This window comes from Bubalus kerabau, chromosome 2 (genome assembly GCF_029407905.1).
Source record: "Bubalus kerabau isolate K-KA32 ecotype Philippines breed swamp buffalo chromosome 2, PCC_UOA_SB_1v2, whole genome shotgun sequence".
Classification (NCBI taxonomy): domain Eukaryota; kingdom Metazoa; phylum Chordata; class Mammalia; order Artiodactyla; family Bovidae; genus Bubalus; species Bubalus kerabau.
Window position 1 is genome coordinate 22140708 of NC_073625.1, and position 16474 is coordinate 22157181.

Here is a 16474-nt window from a genome sequence, read left to right on the forward strand (position 1 = left end):
ACGAATCTTAGAAACTCTGTTTTTGTTTTTGTTTTCTTTCCAAGTCTTAGAACCTGATTATACTCCCTCCTGCAAAAAATTCATGTTCATAAATTCAATGACAGATTTGGTTCACTCATATGCCCATCAGATAATGAGCTGATTAAAGTTCTCTAAAGTTTTATTAGTTTATTCTGCTTTACCTTTCTAAGCTCTAATCTCAAAGCTGTCACCATGCTTGAGAAATAGTTTAAAATATACAGACAACTTAGCAAACTGCTTTCACAATCTGGCCCCCTAAGACCTTAGACATGAAAATGTGGTCCATGTGTCTCTCCCGAGGCTTATCTGGAGATAAGTTTTAAACTAGCTACACTAGAATTGTGTAGTTGATTGAAACTTTTGTTGATATTCTGAAAAAGTCTGTATTTGCTTCCATGTCATAAAAGTAATAATAATCATAATAACTGTATAAATAAAGGGTCATCTTATGCCATGTAGAAAATGCTTCTAATAGTTAACTGAATCCGCATCTCCTGAGTCTCTTGTATTGGCAGGTGGATTGTTTACTACTGAGCCACCTAGGAAGACAGTCTAATATTAGGATCTAATATTATTTTGTTTTTGTATCTGTTCATTGTATGCATTTTGCTCAGAATAGTACTACCTTTGAGTTCCCCTGGAGGCTCAGCTGGTAAAGAATCCACCTGCCACGCAAGAGACCTGGGTTTGATCCCTGAATTGGGAAGATACCCTGAAGAAGGGAACAGCTACCCACTCCAGTATTCTGGTCTGGAGAATTCCATGGACCGTATAGTCCATGGAATCTCAAAGAGTCAGACACAACACCTTTTATAAAAAATATATAGGCCAAAAATGGAAAACGCCCTGCCTCTAACCTTATATTTCTGTTATCTCAAAGTAAATGTTGTCAACAATTTTGTGCCTATTTATCTAGAATTTTGCATATTCTTATTTAGGTAGGCATTTAGAGAGGGTCATAACCCATCTATATTTCTATCTATGTCTGTATCCACATATTTCATATTATCAGACTGAGACACACTACAAATATTGGCCTGCCACTGTCTTTTTCTACACACACTATATCATGAGTACCGTTTGGTTAGAGAACATGATCTCACTCCATCTTTTTTATGGCTGCATACCATTCCAAACTACAGATTAAACAATCATTATACACTAAACAATGATTATACATCCTTAATTGAGGGAAATTTATATTATGTCCTTTTCGTCAGTAACATACAATGATGGACATATCTGTACATATATATTTATGCATTTGTTTTATTATTTCTTTTGGTAAAGTTCTAAAATGGCTAGTGGGCAACTATTATAACATGCATTCAAAATCAAATGGAACAAAACTTCCTACACACTGATTCTAGAGGTTTCTTCTTTTGTAACCATACTTTTCCAGAGTAATTTCCAAACCTCAAATTTTTAATTTAATCTGTTTATTACAAAGCACCCCAAATGAGCTGTAGAGTCAAAACAAACACTCCTCCAGACAATGTCATAAAACTTTAGAATGATGAAATGCTTAAAATAGCACATTTATGTTAGAACTTGTAAATGAGATATAATTATGGCTCTCGTAATACAACCATGCTATAGTGACACATCCAAGAGCAAATTCCTTCCTGCATTCTTAGAATTGATATAAGTGTCCAAGTGGTGAGCATATGTTTCTGGAATGTTTAATGTTCCTGTCGGCAGTTGGGCAGGGTCTGTCATATTTTAGGGGAACTATGTCATAGGTCAGTTAATACTTTCTTATGTCATTATTGCATTCCCTCCAACAGATTTGATGGACTATATGGACATTTCTGAAAAAGCAACCTGAGCATTCCAATCATAACAACTTTATGCAGCATTAACATTCTAGTACAATTTATGCAAGGAAGGAAGAGTTCGCCAGAAGCACAGAATGCTCTGTGGGCATGTATTAACAGTTTGTGCACATTGATCTTTGCTGTAAAGTTTTTACTTCACTTAAACTTACGACACGTTACTGATCTAGTTTGTTAGCAAAACGATGTTTATGGTTTATGGAAACCAGATTTCTTCACCAAAAGGGAGCTGGAGTTTTTGCTTCTCATTGTTGATAGCTCCAGTTGTGCAGAACTGAGAAGTTTAGTTTTGTCTTAGGAGAGTTGGAATTATGGACTCATATTGTATCAAGAAGGGCAAGGTTGCTGCCCTGAAATGTCCAATCTGCAGGGGTTTTTTTAATGTCAATGGCATGTTAGATTTACAGAAGAAATGGTACTCGTATTTACATCAGGACTTTAGAGTACTACACTGTGGGAAGAATGCTGGGGAAATCCTGAAGGTATGACAAACTTTAGTCAAGAGTTCTCTAACCAAACCATGATTCATGCAGTTTGTCTCCAATCCTTGTGTCTCTCACTTGCACACTTCTTAAGGGATCATGGTATCTACAGGATTAGTCAAAGGTGCCCCAGCATAAAATTTTATTTCGGTTATTGATCCTTTTGGTTAAAAGTTAACAGGAAGTTCATATAGCTATGGATAGCAAATGTGCCAGGGTATCATTTAAAACAGCATTAGCATATTTTGGGGGAAGGGGGTACTTTTGCCTTGGTATATGCAAAGGGCTCATTTAAAATATGTGACTTATACCACTTTTATTATAATAAAATATATTTTCTAAAGGGGAAAGAGAAACAAACTGAAATATATAATTTTAATTTAAAGATATCATGATATTCTTTCAGAAAATTAGAGATTGCCCTTCAGATCTATGAGCTATCTGGTAGCTATTTAATTCCAAAGAAAGTGAAATCAGTTCTGTCTTCAACACAATTCCAAAATAAAATGTTCAGGAACCATTATAAATATCACTAGTGAAACAGGTTATCCTGTTTTAATTTTTACATTTTGTGATGATTTTCCCAAGATTCTCTTTAAGTCACACAGCTACACTATGGGGCAAAAGAAACAGCAACATATCTTTTTAACCCTAGCAAGAATAATAAATGATGGAAACAAGGATATTTACAAAATTCCAAAAGTCAGATAATTGGTGCATGCGTCTTACCTTTCTTTTACGGAGTCTGACTTGGTTATCTGTGGGTTCCTGGGTGGCCAGAGTCTCCTTGAAGTGTAAACACTGCATGCCATCTCCTGAGTTGAACTTTGGAAGACTTTTGTTTTGATGTTCTGAGAAACCACTCGTCTCCAGGCCATTTTCAGCTGACATTCCACTAGGGCAGGAAGGAGGCTGCAGAAGGCAGCTTCCAGGATCTGTTTTTAATAATGGCAGTCCTCTGTCCATACGAGGAATAGCCAATAACTTATCTTGTACTGCACTGCAGGTGTGGCTTTCATATTCATCTTTAGGGAAGTCGGGTTTCCTTCGATGTCGAGCAATTACAGCAGAATTAAGCAACTGCTTTTCTGGCACAATATCTTTCACATTCAAAGAACTGCAAGCATTCATTTTGGACCGATCTTTTATTTCACTTAAGCTTATCTCCTTACAAAGCTCCAGGCTTTTACTCACCATGTCAACAACTTTCTTGTCCCCCTTTTCCTCAACCAGCCCTAAATCAACTCCACCAGCCATTCCCCAGGAGTCATAAGAATCTTGGTTATTTTCCACAATGGGCAGCGTCTTTACTAAGGAGCCTGCTCCTTTGACGCTATGTTGGTCTGATGTTTCAGGCCCTTGAGTAGTTAGAATCTGTTTATCATCTGTGAGGTACAGATCAGAATCGGTGTCCTCATCAGAAACATGCACGAGTGTTTCTGTGCTGGCCTCCAGAGAAAGGAACTGATCTTCACCTTCATGGCTGTCATCTTCATCCACCTCCTTTGAAATGTGACCCATTGGCCCCCCAGGAATCTCTCTCAGGTCTGAGCCATGACAGCAGTCTGGGAGTGAAACACACCTCTCTTTGCGGTCCACATTTAGAGTTGCATCTTTTTCCATACTTGCCTGCAAGCTGTCAGCTACTAGTCCATGATGACATGCTGTGTTACAATCATCAGAACTAAAAGGCTGTCCCATCCATTGGGTCACATGTTCTTCCCAGCTTCTCTTTCTGATAGCTACAGACATGTCATCGTAGTTTAACAACAGACAGAGAGATACATTCCGTATGAGACTAAAGGAGATGAAACTTGATGAAAGATTACTTCAAATTCACTGATTGAAGAAGAGAAGAAGTTTTGTCATTTCACCACCTATTAAAAAAATAAAATATACACATATAGTTCAGGATATAATTCTAAAGTCAAAATCTATCTTGGAAAAGAGAGTGCTTAAGCAATGCTATGAAAGATTAAATAAGAGGTTTCAATAAAGCTTCCAATTAACAACCTTAATAGGGTTACTTCTTCAAGAAGCAGGCTAATAGAAGAAAATTTTACATTTAGTATCTCTGGTCAAAAATCATTGACAATACTTTTAAATGTAGCTGGATTGATTGACCTATTAATGAATAACCCAGTAGCGCTAGTGGTAAAGAACCTGCCTGTCAATGCAGGAGACACAAGAGATGTGGGTTTGATCCCTGGGTTGGGAAGATCCCTGGAGGAAGAGATGGCAACACACTCCAGTATTCTTGCCTGGAGAATCCCAAGGACAGGGGAGCCTGGCGGGCTACAGTGCACGGGGTCACAGAGAGTTAGACACGACTGAGCGACTGAGCAGGAGCACGAGCGTGTGTGTGTGTGTGTGTGTGTGTATAATTAAAAATTCCACTAGGAAAATAACTGGACTGCTATACTTAATAATTCACCAGAAGAAACTAGTTGCTCTAGCTTACACGCTTCCCTGGTTAACTTTTGTGGAAACGAATTGCTACAGAAATCTATTGGCTGTTTGGTTTGAATTGCACCAAAGGTCACCAGGGAACTACTCGTGCAAAACCTGAGCTACAGAGACAACACATGTAATATATTAGCATGTGAAAGAGCTAATACAGACCCCAAATCACCAGGACACATTTACCCCAGGGAGTGACTAAGAAACTCCGGGGTAATCAGTTTAGCTCATATTAACACATAATTCATGCATAAGAAAGAATACCACACACCATTTGCAATGCCTTTGGTTAAATGGGCTTTCCAGGTGGCTCAGATGGTAAAGTGTCTGCCTGCAATGAGGGAGATCCGGGTTCAATCCCTGGGTCGGGAAGATCCCCTGGAGAAGGAAATGGCAACCCACTCCAGTACTCTTGCCTGGAAAATTCCATGGACGGAGGAGCCTGGTAGGCTCTAGTCCATGGGGTCGCAAAGAATAGGACACGCCTTAGCCCACTTTCAGGTTAAATATATTTACATACATCCCTTCGCTACTATGACCAGTTTGCAAGCTAGTATTGTTAAAGCTTAGAGAAGTTAAATGACTTGCTTAAGGCTACATATCTCAGGGTAAGCCTGGATTCAAAGTAGGCACCAGTTCTAAGACCCAGCGAGGCAACAAACTTCATTGTCTCCATGGAATGAGATTCTACAGCCTCCTTTCCCCCCAGACACCTTTAATAGGTATAAAATCTAAACTCTTTAGGTAAGGATTCAGGTGAATCAAAAAGAAGATGTGAGCACAGTAAGACAATTGAAACAGTTCTTTAGGAATTTCAGTCTCATTCTGTTTGGCTTCCAAGGAGTTTAGTTTGTATATTTCTGTTAGAATTTGGCCATAAAAATTTTAAGTAAACAAGAAAACCAAGCATAAGATAAGGTCAGGATATAAACACATTCCAGATATCCATCCATCCTCTCTGCCTTGAATTATTCAAAGCCTTAGTTAAAGGCAACAAATTACACCAATGTAAACGCAACCTTATAAAAATGACTAATCCAAATTGTGTCCCATAATGAAACCTAATGACTGAATTGTAAAATAAAAATCTCATTCAAGAGCAGACACTTCTAGTTTCTACGCCACACAAGAATGGTCAGCACATAACATGGACTGGCTTATTGATTTCAGTCATAAACAAGATTAACCACGGTGCTGGTTTTGGGTCACTTCAGTCTATTGAAAAGGAGTCTGACTGCCCACCAAAAATTTCAAGCTATTCTGACTAAGCACATGCCAGAAAGGTAAATATTCTCATCCTGTAAAGACCAGGAATGTACTAGAATTCTGGTACCCCAGACTGACCAAATAGCATTCTGGATGCTATTTGGTTTCCTTAGAGGTCAGTGTGTATCTTTTTGAAAATGACCAGGGTTCACATTTTCCATGTTGGCATTCATTTTGCATTCAAAAGAAAAATATAAAGTCCCTGAATTCCATGCATAAGTCATTATCGTGTGGGAGGCTACGGAAAGTGGAAAAAACGCATAGATGCAGGCCAGAAAATTTCTGCTTTCATGGGCAAATTTGGGTTGTAATAGGGCGGTTCTGTTTTAGATGCTTTCTTTTCTTTATTTTTATCCAGCGTAGAAAGAGCAGGCTAACTTAAGAAATGCCAAGTGGTATTACTGTGTCATTTCTAAGCCACATTTACATTTAAGTTGAGGCTGACTTCTGGTTTTATTTCTTTGATGAAGAAGGTGAAAGAGTTTTATTAACCCCCTGGGGAACAGATTACATAAAAGTTTTGCCTTTAAGTCCTTACCATAATATTAGTTAACTTATTGCACTCAACTTTAGCAAGTATTTTTATAACATCAAAGGAAGACAGTTAAACAGTTCTGAGACAATCTAGATGCAAAGAGAGACTGTAAATTAGGTTCATACAGCATTAACTCCTTCTGTCCTAATTTCTTATCTAGGTCCTTTGGACATTTCCAATATCATTCCTGTGAATTTATAGTGTCTTAATCTCAAAGACATAAAATTTTCTAATTTTCATTATGACCATCACCACTATAGTGTGGACGTTCACTCCAAATCCTGTGGTCTGATAGATTTTTTTTTTTTAATTATCTCAACGAGCTTTCTTATTCACACTTCTTAATTAAATTCTGATTTGTAAGATTCATAGTTAAAAATCTGTCTGCAGGATCTAAAGGCTGAAGACAGTATTAATTAAAATATGATTATTATTGTCTGGGCTGCCCAGAGGGTGCTAGGGGTAAAGAATCTGACTGCCAATGCAGAAGATGCAAGGGACGCGGGTTCTATTGCTGGGTCAGGAAGATCCACTGGAATAGGAAAATGGCAACCCACTCCAATACTCTTGCCTGAAAAATTCCAATTCCATGGACAGAGGAGCCTGGCGGGCTACAGTCCATGGGGTCACAGAGTCGGACACGACTGAGTGACTGAGAACATTATTGTCTATCACATATGAGCACCCAGGACTCATTTTCTAAGTCATCTGAATTGACTTGGATCTGTCCTGTAAGATTCAGAAGTCTTTGTAAAAGACCTAAGTTTCCCTTTGAGCCTTCTCACTAGGCTGTCTTATTCAAAATTACATTTCTAACTACTGATTACTTACTTTGCAAACTTCTATTACCATTTTGTAAAATAATCGTTATTATGTAGTTTCGTTCAGAATGAGCTCAGCTGCTCAGGGTTTGGATGAGGGATCTGGAAAAGTGTAAGTCATTCTAGGGTGTTGATTTTATGAAGTGAATTTCCATGGGGATTTTTCACTTTTTTAAATGTATGTGTTTAAACACCACTGTATTAATATAACAAGAAACCCTGTGTACCTCTAATTATGTAATGATTCTGGAAAATATTTGTGAAATGTCCACATTTGCTTTTTGTGATGCTAGGGCATGGGATGTTTGTTCACAGAGTGATTTAAAATGTATTATGTGGGCTCATTTTGTAATACTTACCACCCTTTAACATAAGCATTTTGTGGCATATAGTCTATATTTTAAAATGAATCAAAGTTGAATATAGTACTAAAAACAATGCAAGATATTCTAGTTTGAGAATCCCTGACTTATTTCTGACATCAAGCTATCATGTTCTCTTTTGCAACTGCTTCTGAAATGAACACACATTTTGTATTTTGACCTGGCAGTGGTCCTCAGGGAAGACCTTGCTGACTTGATTCCAAAGGGAATCACTACTGCTGACACGATAGTCTGGGAGAACTCGGGGCAAATGAAGTACTTGTGGCTGAAATCAAGTGGGCAGTACCTTAGAACTGACAGCAACACTGCCTGATCATAGTCATTTATTCAACAAGTATTTATTTAGGACTGAACAGGCTACAGAAGGCTTCCCAGGTGGCGCAGTGGTAAAGAACCCGCCTGTGAATGCAGGAGACGCAAGAGACACGGGTTTGATCCCTGGATTGAGATGATCTCCTGGAGTAGGAAATGGCAACCCACTCCAGTATTTTTGCTTGGGAAACACCATGGACAAAGGAGCCTGGTGGGCTATAGTCCACGGGGTCGCAAAAAGTCAGACACGACTGAGTGACTGAGCATGCATGCCTGGGCTGCTGACAGTCTGCTAAACACTGGGAATATAAACCTAAATATATATTAAGTTGTTTTGTCCTTTCAGAGCACAGATGATATATATAGATATACGTGCACATATATAAATACACACACACGCACATGATTGACTCCTGGGTTGTTTTTAGACACCCTCACACAGATGCTGCATATTAACAGAAGAGAAAATAAAGGCATAATAGTACTGTTGGTTTCTCTGTATTTTCCTACTTTCTTCTAGATGGCTTGGCTGGAATTACTTCTGGTTTTCCTTTACGTCTTTCTTCTTAATTACCCATCCTGTATTAAATTTCTAGGTCATGTTTTTCTCCTACTACTGTTGTAACGCATATGTGCATATATGTGTGCGCATGTGTGCGTGGGAAATAGTTACCACATAGTATGTATTCAGTCACTGGGAGAAGGAATGAATATTATAAGGGGAATAATCTCCTTTTAATTAAAAGTAAGTTAAGCTCCTTCCCTGATGGCTCAGTAGGTAAAGAATCCACCTATAATGCAGAACACACAGGAGACACGGGTTCGATCCCTTGGTTGGGAAGATTCCCCAGGGTAGGAAATGGCAACCCACTCCAGTATTCTTGCCTGGGAAACCCCATGGTCAGAGAAGCCTGGTGGACTACAGTCCATTGGGGTGGCAAACTGCTGGACACGACTGAGCAACTATGCACACACACACAGATTAAATTCCCTAACATGAACTCTTGCAAGAGTAGAGAATGCTCCTGAACCAAGAAAAGAACATTTCTATTAATACAATGGCCCATGCTGTTACTAATATAAGGGTCAAGTTGGTGACATGGAGAGATGGGGAATCTGAGCATCCTATAATGATTTGACATCTTACTGGATCTTGGCCTGCACTCGGGGAGTCAACTTTGCATATCATTATGCCACCCAAACACTTTTTGAATTGAATTAGACAATCAGAACAGGATCAACAACAGTCAAACAGACACAGGTCTTCAAATGTGTGCTCACGAATGGCAAAGTAAATCTTCCTGACAGTGAGCATGGGTGGAGGTCGAAATGGAATTCATTTTCTTGATGGAGCTGTCAGAGAACAAATCATCTAGCAAACTAAATTGTACCACATCTGGGCACCTTCCACTGCCCCCAACTCAATGATAACATGAGAGGAGTGCTTTAACATGCAAAACTGGTGTCACATATTCAGGAGGCTTAGGATCAGTGAGAAAGCCTGGGACAGACATGGTTAATCTTAATCCCTGTATGTAAATGCATGATGAACAAATAGCCAAAAAAAAAAATCACATATTTTAAAAAAGCATTTCTATGAGTCTAGTCAGGGTAGCCAACTTTTAATAAAACACAATTAGCACTTATTCTTTAAAATATTCATGTTCTCTAATCCAAATTAGACAGGGTTAGAACTAGGCTTAAGGAGAGAGAAACCTCCTCCTCTCCTTAAGCCTAATGTTTTTGCATAACATGATTGAAAAATCTCTCACTATATGATTGTACACAGATTTCCTTTTTTTAGTGGCAATCTGGGTCTCATTCCTTCACAAAGTCATTATTCATCTACTTTTACATACTGTGTCAAATGTTGGAAGTTACTCATTATCCCTCATCAGCTGTCTGTGGAAAAAACAAACTCCTATAAAATTCTTTATTGATAAATTACTTAATGGAGCTTAAAATATTATATCTGAAAAAGCTTCTATGTCTTTAGGCTGTCTGGAAATTATCAACAGCCTTTTAAATTGTAGGGTAAACCACCTAGAATGGAGTAAGTAGTACATGACTTTTTCCGGCAGACACATCTAAGCTTCCATCATTTTTGATCTTAAGAAAAAGAATGAAGAAATAGGTACCCAATTAAAATATTTTTTAAAATGTTTACCTATTTTCATGTATATATTAGTTTTACTGAGCTTGGTAATCTTTTCTCCTTCTTAGCTCTCAGAGTCAAATATGTTCCACGAAGCAAGTATATTTGAAAATTAACACAGTCAATCCACTAGAAGTCAGCTCATCAGAAAAAAGAAAGCTGTTAAAAAATTGTGAATTATTATTTCTGAGTTGTCCTATTTTTACCTCCAGCTTCCTCCTACATAATGTAGCCCTGTGTGTGTGTGTGTGTGTGTGTGTGTGTGTGTAGTCACTCAGTCCGATTCTCTGTGACCCCATGGACTGTAGCCCACCAGGCTCCTCTGTCCCTGGTAGTTTCCAATTCCCTTGCAGGGAGGAGCTCAGATACTGGCAGTGTCTGACTTATCACCACTTTATAGCTCAAGTCAGCCAGGTTTGCATATTCCCAGAACATTTTCTTAAATAACCACATGTAATGTGACTAAATCTTTTAAAATGTCATGATATTTGCCTGATATCACTAAAAGTTTTCTGGAGATAATTGGTTTCCAAGAGATCCCAGAATTAACGCAGTCTTGGGGGATAATATTGTATCATGGATGCAGTAATTTCTAGATATCTATATTTCCTTTGGGATTCCATGTTTTATTTTCTTTTTTTATGTACATAGTCTTCTCAATAAGTGTTCCATTACATGCAGATCCCTTTGAGCATCTAGAACTACACTGTAGCTTAGGTATTTCTGCAAATAAATTCATTAACGAATGATTAATTATTTGGCATTTTGACTTCATATCTTTTCTGCAAACTCCCTTAAAACCAAAGAATAGTATTGCTTTCGCTCTGAACTTGTTTCACTTGAAATTTTTGATGCAACAGGAAGCAGTTTAAAATTCAATTTTATATCAAATGTTTCATTGTCTTTTTTTATGGCAAAGCAATGTGACTGAAATGTGATTTCTGCCTTTTTGTAAAAAGATACTTCTATTCCACAACAGACATGAATTATAATGCTTTATCATCAGCATAGTGAGATGTGGCTTTGCTTTAAGTGGTCACTTTCTATTTTTAGCTTTGCTATCATTTCTAAGAACACTCCAACGGTAGACATAGTAATCACTAAATATAAATAAGAGATAGGGCTACAGCAACACAGGTGCTCAAACAGCTCGGTGACAACATGATCCTGAGATTTCAGCCATTTGATAAGTACAACTTTCACTGAAATCAGGAACATGAAATCATTTGAGAGCTCAGTTACTTCTGTTAGGTTGGTCTCCCATCAGGGATTGATGCCTCTGATATCAACTTTTGTCCTCTGCGGTAGTGGTGGTTTAGTCGTGTCCAGCTCTTTGCGAACCCATGGACTGTAGCCTGCCAGGCTCCTTTGTCTATGGGATTTTCCAGGCAAGAATATGGATGTGGGTTGCCAGTTCCTTCTCCAGATGATCTTTCCAGCTGAGGGATTGAACCCATGTATCCTGCATTGCAGATGCTGAGCCACCAGGGGTATCCTTCTATATTTAATATCTATCATTCTCAGCTTTTTTTTTTCATCTCCTTATGTACATTTTAGATTGTTTTTACTACCAACTGTCCCCAATACCCAAGAAATAGTTGGTGCATTAGAAACTTTTGATGATCATGGTAATAGTGATAGTAAAAAAGCTTCCATGTATTAAGTGTTTACTGTGGATCAGGCCCTCGGAGAAGGCAATGGCACCCCACTCCTGTACCCTTGTCTGGAAAATCCCATGGACGGAGGAGCCTGGTGGGCTGCAGTCCATGGGGTCGCTAAGAGTCGGGCACGACTGAGCGACTTCACTTTCACTTTTCACTTTCATGCACTGGAGAAGGAAATGGCAACCCACTCCAGTATTCTTGCCTGGAAAATGCCAGGGACAGAGGAGCCTAGTGGGCTGCTGTCTATGGGGTCGCACAGAGTCGGACACGACTGAAGCGACTTAGCAGCAGCAGTGGATCAGGCCCTGCATTTGGTGTTGTCCTTTCATTGTCTCCTTAGTAACAATATTCATGAGCAATAAGTACTCTATGTAGTGGGTACTGTTATTATCCTATTTTATACAGAGACGTTTTGGCAGGACTAAGGAATACGTCAAAGTCCAACACCTATTGGTGGCTGGTGTTTATTATCTCTATTTTTTTGTGAGGGCAAGATGTCTGTTAAAGAATCTTTTTCTTTTTCTGGTGATTTGCATTCATTACTTAGGTTCTGTCTTCCCCAGTTTTCTCACTTCAAGAATAGGAATAATGAAAATCATTGAGAGAAATAGTAATATTGGGCTATAATAATAATGATGAGCTGATAATACATGTAAGGCACTTAATCCGTGGCATAGTGCAATAAAACTAGATACTAGAAGACGACGATGATGATGAAGATGGTGACAGCAGTAATTCCTTTATTTTGACAGATCTTAGCTGCAGAATCCTTAACTGAGGAGGAGCTGGAACTATCCCTTGTATGCCCGTGTTATTTCAATACAGATGAGTGATTTGACCACAGAGTGAAACGCCATGATTCTTTCTTTCTTGATTCATTTGACCTCTGCTTTTTTAAAAAAAAAAAACCAAACAGAAATTTGTTTGTTATACTGTATGTGACCCAACTGGCACATACAAAGTCTCATCTGATGCTCAAAATGACCCGGTGATATAAATATTTACAGTATCTTCCAGATTTTACCAATAAAAAGCAGAAGCTCAGAGCAGATATGGGGCATGCTTGAAACCACAGAGCAGATTCAAATGGCAAAGATGCAAGACCGAGCCCGTTTTCCGTCTCTTCCCATGAGCTTTCCAGTACACCACCCCATTTAAATTGTGGAAAATTCACCAGTGCTCTGCTCTCACTGGCCTCATGTAACTTTTAACTTTGAACTATTTTTGGATGCTCACGCTTCCCTCTGGTTCTTAATGAACTTGTAATGTCATCTTATGAGAGTGTTGTTAACCTCTGGCCTCAGGCTCTGATGACTCTTGCCAACCTCTTATTTTCCTTCCTCTTTAAAAATTATTATTCAGTCATTACAGGATGTCTGGAAAACTTAAAAAAAAAAGTCTCACAACACCCACTCTTCAACATTGGTTTTCCTTTCCTTTCTTCTTTGCCTCCTATTTACTCCACAAACATTTACTAAAAAAACAGGTATTGACAGTACCTGACACACTAGATATTTTGCTAATTGCTGGGAATAAAAAGCAACACTTACTGAATTTCTGATCTTGCTTTCTGCTCTTCCTACTTTCTTTCTATCTCATTTCTACTAATGGACTGATTCCCTCTGGATTATCTGAACTGTATTGCTAAAGCCATTCTGTTATTTCAGTCTAAGACAACCTTTTCATACATAGAGGTCTTCCCTTGTGGCTCAGCTGGTAAAGAATCCACCTGCGATGTGGGAGACCTGGGTTCCATCCCTGGGTTGGGAAGATCCCCTGGAGAAGAAAAAGGCTACCCACTCTGGTATTCTGGCCTGGAGAATTCCACGGACTATATAGTCCATGGGGTTGCAAAGAGTCGGGCATGACTGAATGACTTTCACTTCACTTTCATACATACAAGCAGTTACAACTGCTTTTTTCAATCCTCTATCTTCTTTCATGAACAAGTTCACATACATGCTGTTTACACTGCCTTTTTTTTTAAACACAAAAATTCGTATTTAATATTTTCAAGTTCACTTATTATACTTTATAATACACTGAATCAAAATAAATAATCTCTTTTAAACTAGGTCTCAAGGTCCACCTTCCCCTTTATTCTGAATAACTTCCTCAAAAACTAAGCCCATCTATTTCTCAAAACTCTATGAGCAGACCAGCAGTTTAGTGCCAAATGAGAATGGCAGAAATACATGCTGTATTTCTGTATCCACACCAAAGACAATCTGAATTTGGGCTTCTCTATAAACCTGTTTGACTTAAATTGTACAAATAAGGGCCTTATCATTCACTTGGAAGAAGAAGGCTCAATATTTATACTATTTTCTTAAAATCTGGAGGAATTTTCCCTAATTCTCTTTAAATTCTGATGTAAAATTCTTAACATTTATTCAAATAATAACTGATCTAAACCTAAATCATCGCTCATTTGGAACTTTGCTGTACTGTAATGATATCTACAGAGAGAATTCTCATTGTAAGATGATATTGATGCCAATTCATTCATTCTCTAAAAAGAAAATCAATGAAAGGATGGTCCAGTGGCTAAGACTCTGCACTCCCAATGCATGGGGGCCTGGGTTCAATACCCAGTCACAGAACTAGATCCCATAAGCGTCAACCAAGAGCTCACATGCTGCAACTAAAGACAGTACATGCACAACCAAGACTCAGCACAGTAAAAACAAAACAAAACCAAAAAGACAATCCTATAAGACTCTTTCTCTATAAGTAAGATTAAACTATGCCTAAAGCATTTGTGGGCCTTCCTGGTGGCTCAGCGGTAAAGAACTCACCTGCCAATGTAGGAGATGCAGGTTCAATCCCTGAGTCAGGAAGATCCCCTGGAGAAGAGAATGGCAACACACTCTAGCATTCTTGCCTGGAGAATCCCATGGACAGAGAAACCTGAAAGGCTTCAGGTAGACTCAGTAAGTCTACCCCATGGTCCCCAAGAGTCAGACCCGACTTGCTGACTAAACAAAAACAGGTGTAGGTATGGGTAGAGGCTTCCCAGGTGGTGCTAGCCGTAAAGAACCCACTTCCCAGTGCAGGAGACTTGAGAGATGAGCGCTCGATCCCTGGGTCGGGAAGATCCACCAGAGGAGGGCACAGCCCCCGACTCCAGGATTCTTGCCTGGAGATTCCCATGGACAGAGGAGCCTGGCGGGCTACAGTCCATAAGGCTGCAAAGAGTCGCACATGACTGAAGGGACTTGGCACGCACGTATGGTATGGGCAGACTTGGATAGGGCCAGAAAAATTCTCTTTTTTATTATAATATACTCAAGAAAAAAATAAATTAAATGATGTACTACTCTCTTTTACTAAGCCCTTTAGTTAATCATGCAATCAGTTATATGGGCTATTGCTTTACATGTTTATTCCTCATTCCAATCATGTAGAGTGTGGAGACATTGGAAGTGTTGAATAGCTTATCTTTTAAGTGGTAATAACATCAGGCAATCCAATCTGGTTCATAAAAATGGGGGGAAAAGGGTCATGACTCACATTTTCTCTAACAACATGGGATGTACTAAAAATGAAACATATTAGTTTTATTAGAAAGGCCCTTGCCATGAAAAGTGCAGTGTTTCAGCATGATTAGCAACATATACTGTCATATATGAGGAATGGTACAGATGAAACAGCCAACTCCTCCATTTAACACTGCACTGGTCAGCCATTTATTTATATACCATAACAAATTCTGCATTCTACAACTAAAGCACTTTGTAGAAGGCTCAGAGTAGATATATGAAGCAATTAAAGGACTAAAAATAAGCTGTTGAAGGCATGATGAAAAGAAGTGGGTTTATTTGGCCTCAAAATGTACACATATTTTCACATGTCCATTTAGCCTTTTCACATTTCCACTGAGGTAAAAATGCATAGACCTGGAAACAGGCTATAGCAATGGAGATTTAGGTTATTTAAATAAAAACATGTCTGGGTATGTAAGATTCTTAAACTGATTCCAATGGGGGGCAGTAAAATCTTTCCTGAACGTCACTGGTTGGGTTGGGTTATAATGATACCATTTAGATACAAAAATATGAATCAGACAACCTCCTTTTTAACTCTATGTTTTTAAGAAACATCAGTTTAAAATTAATATAATTATTAGCATATGGATTGATTTTCTGGGCATAAACATGAAATGTAACAAAACGGTCACAAACAAGTTACTCCTTTAAAGTGTTTGTTGAAGGTAGAAGAAAACTTTTGCATTTGAGGAAATTTCATTACTTAGTAAACTTGATTCTTTTTTAAAACCAGGAATTTTCTTTTCCCCCCATGCTGTAATACTAGTGGCAGCTGTAAGCCTTTTTTTTTTTTAAGAAGCATTTCAATTTTCTGTTTAAAGGTAGCCTTCTACCGGATATGGATATGTTCATACCCTATTATGCATAATTATTATTTGGGAGCAAGATGATGTGATATAAAGTTATCTGAATTATGACACAGGGTATGGTGGTTCCAATGTCATCTTTTCAACTAGCAGTTTGACTTTGGACAGGTCATTTTTGAATGTCAT

At 38.5% G+C, this 16474-nt stretch overlaps 1 protein-coding gene across 10 annotated transcripts in view; it reads right to left on the reverse strand.

Moving 5' to 3' along the window:
* DLC1 (DLC1 Rho GTPase activating protein) overlaps positions 1-16474 on the reverse strand; it is a 434550-nt gene that overhangs the window by 415340 nt on the left and 2736 nt on the right. For 9 of the 10 annotated variants that reach the window (XM_055567228.1, XM_055567227.1, XM_055567232.1 and 6 more), the window contains exon 2: positions 3068-4215. In XM_055567228.1, the coding sequence (XP_055423203.1) occupies positions 3068-4090 (1023 nt within the window). In that variant the 5' untranslated portion in view covers positions 4091-4215. Of the gene's footprint in view, positions 1-3067; positions 4216-14732; positions 14781-16474 lie in introns of all 10 variants that reach the window. The other variant, XM_055567229.1, reaches the window with a different exon arrangement.